At 35.4% G+C, this 13,295-nt stretch overlaps 1 protein-coding gene across 1 annotated transcript in view; it reads left to right on the top strand.

Annotated features, from left to right (window-relative positions):
- Positions 1-13,295, top strand: part of LOC149787280 (uncharacterized) — a 119,593-nt gene that overhangs the window by 82,859 nt on the left and 23,439 nt on the right. Inside the window, exons 6-7 of the mRNA XM_089977809.1 lie at positions 10,441-10,640; positions 11,288-11,456. Coding sequence (XP_089833935.1) covers positions 10,441-10,640; positions 11,288-11,456 — 369 coding nt within the window. The remainder of the gene's footprint in view (positions 1-10,440; positions 10,641-11,287; positions 11,457-13,295) is intronic.

Raw genomic sequence — 13,295 nt, 5'->3', positions numbered from 1 at the left:
CAGTTCTATAAATCAATCCAGTTATGACGTAAAAGTTACAGTTTTAAATGAATAGATCCAGATAGGACTTAAAAGGCGCAGTTTTAAAAATCAATCCAGTTAGGACGTAAAAGTTACAGTTTTATATGAATAGATCCAAATAGGACTTAAACGGCACATTTTTATAAATCGATCCACATTGGAAGTAAAAATTGCAGATTTATATGAATTGATCGAGATAGGACTTAAAAGGCACAGTTTTATGAATCTATCCAGGTCGGACCTAAAAAGCAGTTGTTTTTTTAAGAATCTATCAAGGTAGGACATAAAAAGCAGTTATATTTCATGAATCTATCCAGATCGGACGTTATAGGCAAAGTTTTATTAAAAGGTGTTATGATGAAATATGTTTACAAAGCGTGAATTCAAGTAACGTTATTTTGTGCCATGTAATGGATGGAAATATGACGAACACATGGTTCGGTTTAGGATGCATCAAATATGCTTAAAAACAGTGCAATGCGGAAAGAGCTTAATATAATATTATAAAATTAGTCGGGGACAAGAATTATTCGCATTGCCGATTTTATCTACATGCTTTATGCATGGAAAACAGCAGTATTATATCGGGACGCTTGCCAACATATCATAATTATGTCAGGACACTTCATATCAGTCTTATATGAGGACATTGAGACATTTAACCTTGAACTGCATGGTCTCATCATTTCAAGGCACACGGTAAATTAAACAACTGTTGTTTTCTTCACTTTGGGTTTTGATAATCATTCACTGAAGATAATAGGCTTGAAAGTAAGCGTAATTATTTATTTTCAATATACAAAAGTCATAAACTGAGGCACGTGAAACACGACAAAGTCATCTACCAGACAACTCATTGTTACGAGTCTAAGCTCTTAAAAAAATGTAACAGAAAAGAGTGAAGACAACAAGCTTTGTAAAATTTAACAAATAATTTTATTTCCCTAGAATATCAAGTGAAAAGTGACAAAAAAGAACTTACGGTTTTACAAATCAAATCCAAAAATAGTCAAAGAATTAAAAAATAGAAGTGTTAGTAATAAAAAATCCTGAATGAAACTGAGTTCGAATCCCGATGAAATCCAAAAATTGAAGACGATGACTTCTGTTGTAACCTGCGAAGTGCTGCAGTGTCAACAGTCTCTTGTTGAATCACAGAAAATATTATTCCAATTTTTTAATTCTTTATAAATTTCGATAAATGTCCTTGTCCAAGAATTAATTTAGAGCACTAGTATTTCCAGGGAGAAGAATCACTTGAATTCAAAATAATTTGAAGAAAATAAAATAATTAGCCAAATTGGACACAACATAAACAACTTTACGTCTCAAGCGTTAAGGACGACTGACAATTTTTTCTAAATACATCAGTAATAAGTCTAACTAAGATGCAAAACAGATTCCCGGATGGGGGTCAGCCTTCTAGAAATGTAAGTTTGTTACATGATAAATATCACGTCATCCAGGTATGGCCTTGACTTAACTTGATAATTCTTACTCTGAGAAAGAATAAAAGAAATAATAAAAAAATTTGTTTACCAAACTGTCACTGGTTCTGAATCAAGGTCAGAAACTAGATGCAGTATTTCTATTATTAGTTATTATCAAAAACCGTCAGATCAAACAGAATTGAACTGAATTTCTGGACAATGTCAAATCCAGTAAATAAAGTTAAATTACAATAGCGTGTAATGGAATTAGTTCTTTAGTTTATCTACCAACATACCCTTTTGATGCATAACAGATGAAGACATTTTGTGTGTCTTCTTCCCCTTCTTCATAAAAGTCATTGACTAGTAATCGGAAATCAAAAGGAAGGCGAAGAATACTTCACGGCTATAGTGAAGATAAAATGCCAACCTTGGAATCTTGTACAGAATATACATATGGATTACTGAATACAACTGTAGCATTGTATACAAAAATAGTACTGAATATAGCTGTATTACTGAATACAGATATAGTACCGAATACAGCTGTAGTGCTGAAGATAAATGCAGTGCTGAATACAGTTGAAGTACAGCTTAGTACCAAATACAACTATTGCACTAAATACAGCCACATCAACAAATATAGCTGTAGTACTGATACAGTTTTAGTACTAAATACAGTTATAGTACTTAACACAGCTGTAGTGCTGAACATTAATTATTGCCGAATAAAATGTAGTACTGCATACAGTTGAAGTATTTAATAAAGCTGTATTACTGAATATAACTGCTGTACATAATACAGCTGCAGTATTAAATACAACTGAACTACTGGATACAGCTGTATCATTGAATATATCAATTGTAATGGATGCAGCTGTAGAACGGTATGCAGCTGTAGTAATGAATACAGCTGTTATGCTAAATAAAGTTGTATTACATAATACAGCTGCAATACTTGATAAAACTATAGTATTGCATACAACTAGTACTGAATACAACTGTAGTACTGAATATAGCTGTAGTACTTTATACAATTGCAGTAATGAATACGACTGTAGTATGAATATAACTGAAGTACTGAATACAGCTATAGTCCTTAATACATCTTTAGTACTGTATAAAACTATCGTAATGAATAATACTGTAGCACGAAATGCAGCTGTAGTACTGTATACAGCTGTAGTTCTGTATACAACTATGTTACTGAATACAGCTGTTGTATATAATTGTAATATTGAATACAGCTGTAGTATTGTATACAACTGTGGTACTGAATACAGCTGCAGTACTGTATACAACTGTAGTACTGTATAAAACTGTAGTACTGAATTGTGATGGATATGTTTAATATATACTAATCATTCGACAATCGTAATCGATGTCTAATCTTTTGTCTCTTATTTTCTCACTTGCTTATCAACTCTAATTCTGTTGTCAATCTATCTGATCGTTCCTCTGTCCAACAAATTTTTAAGAAATATTGATAATGCCTCTGGAGGAGTGTCCATCACCATAAATAATAAAACATTCCACAGCCAAATTTTCTTAATATTGTCTTACAGGCTTTTGCAGTCATGCGTGTATCCATAAAATAGTTCTACAGGCTTTAGTAGTCACGTGTATCTATACAATATTGTCCTACAGGCAATAGTAGTCACGTGTATCTATCTATACACTATTGTCATACAGGCTATTGTAGTCATGCGTGCATCCTTATAACACAGTCATACAGGCTTTAGTAGTCATGCGTGTATCCATATAATATAGTCCTACAGGCTATAGTAGTCATGCATGTATCCATACAATATTGTTCTACAAGTCTTAGTAGTCATGCGTGTATTCATACAATAGTCCTGCAGGCTATATCAGTCATGCGTGTATACATATCATATAGTCCTACAGGATATAGAGGTCATGCGTGTATACATATAATATAGTCGTACAGGCTTTAGTAGTCATGCGTGTATTCATGCAATAGCCCTGACGGCTGTAGTAGTAATGCGTATATGCACACAATATTGTCCGATTGTTCTACAAACTATTGCAGTCATGCATGTATCCATATAATATAGTCCTACATTGGAGAAAGGATATGAACCAATATGAATATGTGGCATAATTGAATTACCTATTCAACCCATGCTTAACTTTGTATAAAAATGTTTGAAAGATAGAAGTTTCGAGCTGAGATAGGTACCACCCTTTCGAAACGCTAAAATGACATGGGTGTACCCCATAGGGTCACTCACCTGTACAAAATCAAAATCAACATCACAGTGAAATACGTTGAATCCATAAACAGAGTGTTTATTACCCCGGTATATCGCGACGACATTTTGATCTGCTTTAGGTCTAAGACAATACTTACCATGGAAGTCAACTACAGAAAAGACTATAGTACTATGCAAGTCGACTACAGATAAGACTATAGCACTATACAATCAACTACAGAAAAGACTATAGTACTATGCAATCAACTACAGAAAAGACTATAGTACTATGCAATCAACTACAGAAAAGACTATATTACTGTGCAATCAACTACAGAAAAGACTATAGTACTGTGCAATCAACTATAGAGGAGACTGTAGGACTGTGTAATCAACTACAGAAAAGACTATAGTACTATGCAATCAACTACAGAAAAGACTATAGTACTATGCAATCAACTACAGAAAAGACTATGGTGCTATGCAATCAACTACTTACTATGAGAGTCAGTTGCAAATAAAACTATGCATACTATGAGAGTCAAGTCCAGATAAGGCTATACTTACCATGAGAGTCAGTTACAGATAATACTATAGTACTCTGCAAGTCAGTTACAGATAAGACTATAGTACTATGAGAGTCAGTTACAGATAATACTATAGTACTCTGCAAGTCAGTTACAGATAAGACCATAGTACTATGAGAGTCAGTTACAGATAATACTATAGTACTCTGCAAGTCAGTTACAGATAAGACTATAGTACTATGAGAGTCATTTACAGATAAGACTATAGTACTCTGCAAGTCAGTTACAGATAAGACTATATTACTAATAGAGTCAGCTACAGATAAGACTATATTACTATGAGAGTCAGTTACAGTTAAGACTATACGTACTATGAGAGTCAGTTACAGATAAGACTATAGTACTATGAGAGTCAGTTACAGATGAGACTATACGTACAATGAGAGTCAATTACAGATAAGACTGTAACGTCGCCCTCTTATAAAGAGGGGTGGTTAATTGGGTTTGGCTGGCGTTATCCAGAGGATGACCTCCCTCGATATTATAGCCCGGCGGGAGTGAAAGAAGAATGGAATTTTAACAGAGAACTGAGCGAGAATACTGGGGAGAAATAAACAATACGAGCTCCCTTTGACAAGAAAATAACAAATTTAATCAGAACAAATTAAAACGGTAATTCAAATTCAAGTTAGATTATATAAGTAGAATTTAACAGGTGTGTCCAATTTGGATTGATTACATCATCATAACGAGAGTTGGAAAGAGCTCAATGTCCACGATTGATTGCATCACCTTCATTCACTTTGACCGTATATCAGCGTCTCCTAGTTCATACTTCCTGAACTCTAGGTTCTGTCCCTTCATGGACTTCCTGGTCCCCTTTATTCTGACCTCGTCCTTCTTTCTTTCTTTTCCTCGTACTCCTGTCTTCGGACTGTCTCGTCCTTCTCTCCGAAAGCTGTTCCTTATAGGACAAATTTACCTTATAATACTGTATACCTTCTGTTCAAGAGGCACATGCAATTCACTTAATCGTTATTCAGAGCCTGTGGCTATCCACACATCGCGTAAATTCTGACTTAGTACGGTAGGACATTGACCTCGCTTTCCAGCGGCAAGTCTTAAATTACCACATGAACGACTACTAAATATTACCGTATTAATTTACATATGCTAGTACATGTTCGATTACTATTGCATGAAATTCAAAAGAAATGTAACTCATGGCATTCCGTAACTATAAGATTATCCAAGCATTACAAAATCAGATATAATTAGGTAATTATCGTTAACTCACGATGATCTGTATCGTCCTAACAACAAAGGAAGTTATTTCATATAACCATATGAAATCTTACACATATGAACATTTGGATCGCATGCAGTCAACTCTACCAATGAACTAATAACTGTATAATTAAAACGGTAAATTGCATAACAATTATATCATCAACGCTTTCCATGAAATTGAATAAAATAAATTGCATAATAACTCTAGCATCAACACTCTCCATGAAATTGAATAAAGTAAGTTGCATAACAACTCTAACATCCACACATTTCCATGAATTGAGTAAACGATACATAATATGGAAACCTAGTCATAGGAAACACATTTGCATAAAACAAGCAATCAAATAATAGAATATTACGTGAAACTAAAATTGCGTACCTCGTCGCTGTATTTTCTCAGGACTTGTGCGTCCTAGCACAAAACATGCCTTTCCTTTTACACGACGACCAACTGGTCCATTTTTTTGTTTCACGAGGAAAACACTAATCTTTAGGCTTCCATGGAGTCAAGACAAAGTTTCCTCTTCTAGGAAATTACCAGACTAAAGAATTTCAACTAGGGTCGTCACTTTAAAGTCGGATTGCTCTAAAGTGTATGCCCTAATTTATTCTACCCAATCGTTGACAAGAGTCCCTAATCTTTCCTAAAGAAATAATTTCTTTTATCAAATTTAGACAGCTCAGAATCTGTGTACGACAGTGCGTGACAATTTTCACTTTGAAATATGATAAGTGGACATAGGTTCCTACCAAGCGGTTAGGGTTGGCAGCTCAAATGTTTACTTCTAAAGACCGTTTTAAGATACCCAGGTCAATTTCACTGGTTCGGAAATATTGTTCCTTTGAAGTTTAGACTGACATGGGGGAGATGAACGACGAAAGTTCGAAGTGACCTTTCACAAAGACTTCTCTGGCTTAACTGTGATAAGACTTTAATTGCTAAGTGCATTAAACTTTAAAATTTTATGTAATTCAAAATTCGAAATTTCACAAAGACTATAGTACTCTGCAAGTCAGTTACAGATACGACTATATGTACTATGAGAGTCAGTTATAGATAAGACTATAGTAATATGAGAGTCAGTTACAGATAAGACTAGTACTCTGTAAGTCAGGTACAGATAAGACTATAGTACTATGCATGTCAGTTACAGATAAGACTATAGTACTCTGTAAGTCATTTACAAATAAGACTATACGTACTATGAAAGTCAGTTAAAGATTAGACTATAGTACTATGAGAATCAGTTACAGATAAAACTATAGTGCTCTGTAAGTCAGTTACAGATAAGATTATAGTACTATGAGTCAGTTACAGATAAGACTATAGTACTCTGTAAGTCAATTACAGATAAGACTATACGTACTATAAGAGTCAATTACACATAGGACTATAGTACTATAAGAATCATTCACAGATAAAACTATAGTGCTCTGTAAGTCAGTTACAGATAAGATTATAGTAATATGAGTCAGTTACAGATAAGACTATAGTACTCTGTAAGTCAATTACAGATAAGACTATACGTACTATGAGAGTCAGTTACAGATAAGACTATACGTAATATGAGAGGCAGTTACAGATAAGACTGTAATACTATGAGAGTCAGTTACAGATAAGGCTATAGTACTCTGTAAGTCAATTACAGATAAGACTATACTTACTATGAGAGTCAGTTACAGATAAGACTATACGTAATATGAGAGGCAGTTACAGATAAGACTGTAATACTATAAGAATCAGTTACAGATAAAACTATAGTGCTCTGTAAGTCAGTTACAGATAAGATTATAGTACTATGAGTCAGTTACAGATAAGATTATAGTACTATGAGTCAGTTACATATAAGACTATAGTACTCTGTAAGTCATTTACAGATAAGACTATACGTACTATGAGAGTCAGTTACAGATAAGACTATAGTACTATGAGAGTCAGTTACAGATAAGAATATAGTACTATGCAAGTCAGTTACAGATAAGACTATACGTACTATGATAGTCAGTTACAGATAAGACTATACGTACTATGAGAGTCAGTTACAGATAAGACTGTAATACTATGAGAGTCAGTTACAGATAAGGCTATAGTACTCTGCAAGTCAGTTACAGATAAGAATATAGTACTATGCAAGTCAGTTACATATAAGACTATACGTACTATGAGAGTCAGTTACAGCTAAGACGATAGTACTGTGAGAGTCATTACAGATAAGACTATACGTACTATGATAGTCAGTTACTGATAAGGCTATACGTACTATGAGAGTCAGTTACAGATAAGACTATAATACTATGAGAGTCAGTTACAGATAAGGCTATAGTACTCTGCAAGTCAGTTACAGATAAGAATATAGTACTATGCAAGTCAGTTACAGATAAGACTATAGTAGTATGAGAATCAGTTACAGATAAGACTATAGTACTATGAGAGTAAGTTAGAGGTAAGACTGTAGTACTATGAGAGTCAGTTACAGATAAGACTATACGTACTATTAGAGTCAACTACAGATAAACTGAAATAGAGTTTAGAAATGGAGCTTACATTTCTTCAGACTGTTTCGGTGCACTTCAGTTAAACCTTGAATTCTGTTTGGACGATTTATGACGATTCAAAATTCTGTTTTGGACGATTCGTGACAATCCAAAATTATGTTCACTGGTTGTTTTATTCCTGTATTTGACGAATCATGACTATCCAAAATTCTGTTTATTGTCTGTTTTATTCCTGCTGTTGACAATTCATGATTCCAAAATTCTATCCTAATAGTTGTTTTATTCCTGTTATGGAGAACACCAAATATTTAGAGATTAGATTTTACCCTAAACAAACATTCGTTCCACGTGATAGATAATTCAGAGCTTTGTATTTTGGGGAACAGATCATAAGGTCTTGCTCCAATAGCATAGTAAGGTCAAAACTTGACTATAGTTATGTTGGATGTCGATCAGCTTATAAATTGTATCTGCTTGGTCCGATACACAACCAGGGGCTTAAACTTTGTCTGGGTACATTAGAACTTAGATACACAACCAGGGGCTTAAACTTTGTCTGGGTACATTAGAACTTAGATACACAACCAGGGGCTTAAACTTTGTCTGGGTACATAGAACTTTATCTTCAGAAAGCCTCACTGTGTAGGCAAATAAGCTATCACTGCATTGGGTATTCAGTACAGTAACAAGGTATCTTCTAATTCCATAAAATCACATTCGTCACGTGGCCTCTATGTCCAGACACTAAACCTTGCACGCGCAGAACCAAATTAAAATCCTTTTTTTTTTGGCGATAAAAATTCGTCATCACATAGAAACAGCAAATATCAATGTTGAAAATACTGTACATATTATAAATTCCAAAAATATCACATTGGTTATCAAAGCATCCCAGAATAATGGCTATTAATCTTTGCTAATTCAAAAACACGTCAACCAATCGTCATCTTTTTCAGACTTAATTCTATGAAATCAGAGCCTCCTACGTGGCCATTTGTCAGTTTATACAGGCGGTTCGAAAGTTAGAGATGCAGCTGTTGCTGCCCTTGTAAAAGTCACTGAAATAATCATTGAGCCGGTTACCGGATATAGCCTGCATTTTTACAGCAGAAAATTACATACATACTCGAATCTCCGAACTTAAAGTGAAACCTTTTAACATACAATTCCGTCATCTTTTTCGTATTATCTTTCTTGTCTGACAGCAGTGCAAAATCTTAAATTTGACAACCCGTTAATATCTCAGATCTTACAGTAACATTGTTTGCTCCTATAATAATCTGGAATAAGTTGTCAGCCCTTGGCTTCCTAGTCACATAGGTACAAGGTAATGAGGGGCCCCGAGTGGCCGAGTGGTCTAAAGGGCTCTCCGTTACGGATCACTGCCATCTCACCTCTGTCTGCGTGGGTTCGAGTCCAGGATTCAGCCAGTGTGGGTATGTGAGAAAGCTTGCCAGTAGCTTCTCGTGGGTCGGTGCTTCTTCCCGGGGGTTTCCCGGGTTCTTCCTCCACCATTAATACTGGCCGCCATACATAGCCTATCGTGTGCTGAAAAATGGCGTTAAACCCCACAACAACAACAACTAAGGTAATGAAAGGGCAAATAAGGCAGCCAGAGCTACTCTGTAATCGCCTGTTTCCGAATGAAAGCTTTTATATACCCGCACTTCAAATATCACATAAATTGACATGGATGCTTGGTAAAACATGTTAAACAATTCACAGAAAGCTTTGTAACATCCAACCCATTATGGCGTCTCTCGTGTAGAACAAATTCCAGAGATGAGCACGCATTGTGTCGATCTCTGCTATAGGACACAGCTGACTCGGCGTACCTCCTGAAGTGTGAACTTTAGTCTACATACTTTGCCAGTGCCCACTGATTATAGTGGAACAGATTCTTGTCACGTGCATCGATTTGCACCATGTAAGACAGAACTTTTGTATGTGAATTCATTGAAGGAGCTTTTGATGAAACACTATACGAAAACCTTGGACTTATTTTAAGGAATACGGTTTATACCTTTTACATTTGTTATGTACATTTTACATTTTAATTTTTATATTTTAACTTGTGGCGCTTCATGTGTGCATTTGCTTGGAAGGGTTTATTTTGCTAAAGTTGTTTTGCAATCCATGATTTTTACCTTTCTCGACGTGTACTTTTTAATTGGCAACATATAGCCATTATTGTGTTGACGTGCCTTTAAACACTCATAAATACGTATGTACATAATAATATCCAAGGCTCCACGTGTGCGACATTCTTACCTGACTTGATATAGGATAGTAGCGTAGCAACCGCCCAACAACCCAAAATTCACACCAAGCAAAAGTTTGGGAGGGGGCCCAAGAATTAGTTTTTGTTTGGGGTGGGCAGACATAATTTCTTGCTATGCCACTGAAGTAAACAGTTTTCATAAGTTATATAATCTGTCTCATGTTTATTAATCTTTTTAGATAAAGTCGTGAAGATTCAAGGAACAGTTACATCTCCATTGGACAGTGTCATATCGGGGAACATTACTTCCCCCAATTTTCCTCAGGGATACGCTTTAAATGGAGAGACCTTTACGTATATGATACAAAATTTGGATCCCTATGGTCATATCAGAATGACATTCGATGACTGGGATTTAGCAGAAGAAAGTGAAATCCAGGTATATGGTCTTGTGACTTGAAGTACATCCTTTATACATGTAATGCTCCTTCATAATCAATATAATTCTCTCACACGTACACATTACAATTTCTAATTGTGATGTAAACAAAATCCCTTTTATTCAATTCTAACTGAATTTTTCTTGCATATGTTTATTTCATTTTCAACGTTTCTTGCATCTTGTTAGCAAATTATTTGATTTCTTTGTACAAGAAAGTGTCAACTATTTTTTTGTACAAAATATAGACAAACAACAACACGAAATGGAACCAATTCAAGTCATCTTTAATTCAAGACCATTTTAATTTCTTTTCTTGAAGCCGGTGTATTCCAATTAACTACAGTTCCTTGGTTTCAGTTTTCGTGGCGGGTGGGTGGCACAGTTTGTTATCGCTTTTAGACAATATTCTATTATCTATTAATTATTAAGCTAATATACAACTGATTAGAACTGTTATATTTGATTATGTCATTTGTTAGGCTAATGTATTTCAATAGCTGATTCGAGATTCTATCTGAGTTTTCTTTATTAGGTTAATGTATTTCAACAGTTGATTCGAAACTGTATCATAGTTTTTCTTGTTGTTCCTGCTTCTAATGTCCCCTCCCCCCTGTAATTATTATAAATATTCGATACTATTTTAGGTTTACGACGATTTGTCAGGGAATTCTCGAACGTCTGTGTTACGTCGCGGTGAACGCCCCATTCTGGTGTCTAACACGAACACTTTAGTTCTGGTGTTTAATGTTGGAGAGGGTACATACGCTTCAAGCAGTAACATCGGCTTTAAGGCCACGTATCATCTGGTAGCAGGTGAGGAATCGCGTCTTATTTTCTGCTTGTGTTACATGATAAATCTTTTTAAGATGACATCAATTCAGGCGAAGTTTTCGCCTATGCATTTTGTATTTAGAGTTTGACTCAATTTTTTAAACGTTACAACACACAAAATATTATCGTTTATAGGCGAGACAATTTATCCAAGTCACAATGTACAAAATATCACCGTTATAGACGAGACATAGATTACCCAAGTCACAAACAAGAAATCACCGATTATGGACGAGACAAAGATTACCCAAGTCACACGCACAGAAAATCTACGTTTATAGACGAGACATAGATTACTCAAATCACACACAGGTAATCAACGTTTAAAGACGAGACATAGATTACCCAAGTCGCACACACAGGAAATCGCCGTTTAAAGATGAGACATAGATTACCCAAGTCACACACTTGAAATCAACGTTTAAGGAAGACATAGATTACCTAAGTCACACACACAGGAAATCACCGTTTATAAACGAGACATATATATCTCCCAAGTTACATAATGGAAATCAGCGTTTAAAGACGAGACATAGATTATCCAAGTCACACACACACAGGAAATAGCCGTTTAAAGATGAGACATAGATTACCAAAGTCATGCACACATGACATCAACTTTTTAAAAAGACATAAATTACCCAAGTCACACACACAGGAAATCACCGTTTATAAACGAGACATAGATTACCCAAGTCACACACAGAGGAAATCGCCGTTTATAGACGAGACAAAGATAATCCAAGTCACACACATGAAATCAACATTTAAAGACGAGAGATTCATTACCTAAGTCACACAAAGGAAATCAGCGTTTAAAGACGAGACTTAGATCACCCAAGTTACACACACAGGAAATCAACGTTTATGGACGAGACATAGTTTGCCAAAGTCACACACAGGAAATCAAAGTTTAAAGACGAGACATAGATTACCCAAGTCACACACAGGAAATCAACGTTTATAGACGAGACATAGTTTACCAAATTCACACACAGGAAATCAACGTTTATGGACGAGACATAGATTACCCACGTCACACACACAGAAAATCACCGTTTAAAGATGAGACATAGATTACCCAAGTCACATACTGGAAATCAACGTTCAATGAAGACATATATTACCCAGGTCACACCACAGGAAATTGGCGTTTAAAGAAGACATACATTACCTAAGTCACACACACAGGAAATCAACGTTTATAGAGGAGACATAGATCACCCAAGCCACAGAAAGGAAATCAGCGTTTAAAGACGAGACATAGATTACCAAAGTCACACACACACAGGAAGTCGCCGTTTAAAGAAGAGACATAGATTATCAAATCATAAACACAGGAAATCAATATTTAAAGAAGACATAGGTTACCCAAGTCACATACACAGGAAATCAACGTTTATAGGCGAGACATAGATTACCCAAGTCACACACACTGGAAATCACCGTTTATGGTCGAGACATAGATTACCCATGTCACACAAAGGAAATCAGCGTTTAAAGACGAGACATATATTACCCAAGTCACACACACACAGGAAATCACCGTTTATAGACAAGACATAGATTACCCAAGTCACACACACGCAGGAAATCACCGTTTATAGACAAGACATAGATTACCCAAGTCACACACACATAAAATCAACATTTATAGAGGAGACATAGATTACCCAAATCACACACACACAGGAAATCAACGTTTATGGACGAGACATAGATTACCCAAGTCACACACAGGAAATCAACGTTTAAAGACGAGACATATATTACCCAAGTCACAAACAGAGGAAATCACCGTTTAAAGATGAGACATAGATT

Source organism: Sinohyriopsis cumingii, chromosome 12 (genome assembly GCF_028554795.1).
Source record: "Sinohyriopsis cumingii isolate HCF-2022 chromosome 12, ASM2855479v2, whole genome shotgun sequence".
NCBI classification, from domain to species: Eukaryota; Metazoa; Mollusca; class Bivalvia; order Unionida; family Unionidae; genus Sinohyriopsis; species Sinohyriopsis cumingii.
The sequence above is the reverse complement of the archived record's forward strand: the minus strand, read 5'-3'. Positions and strand labels throughout refer to the sequence as shown.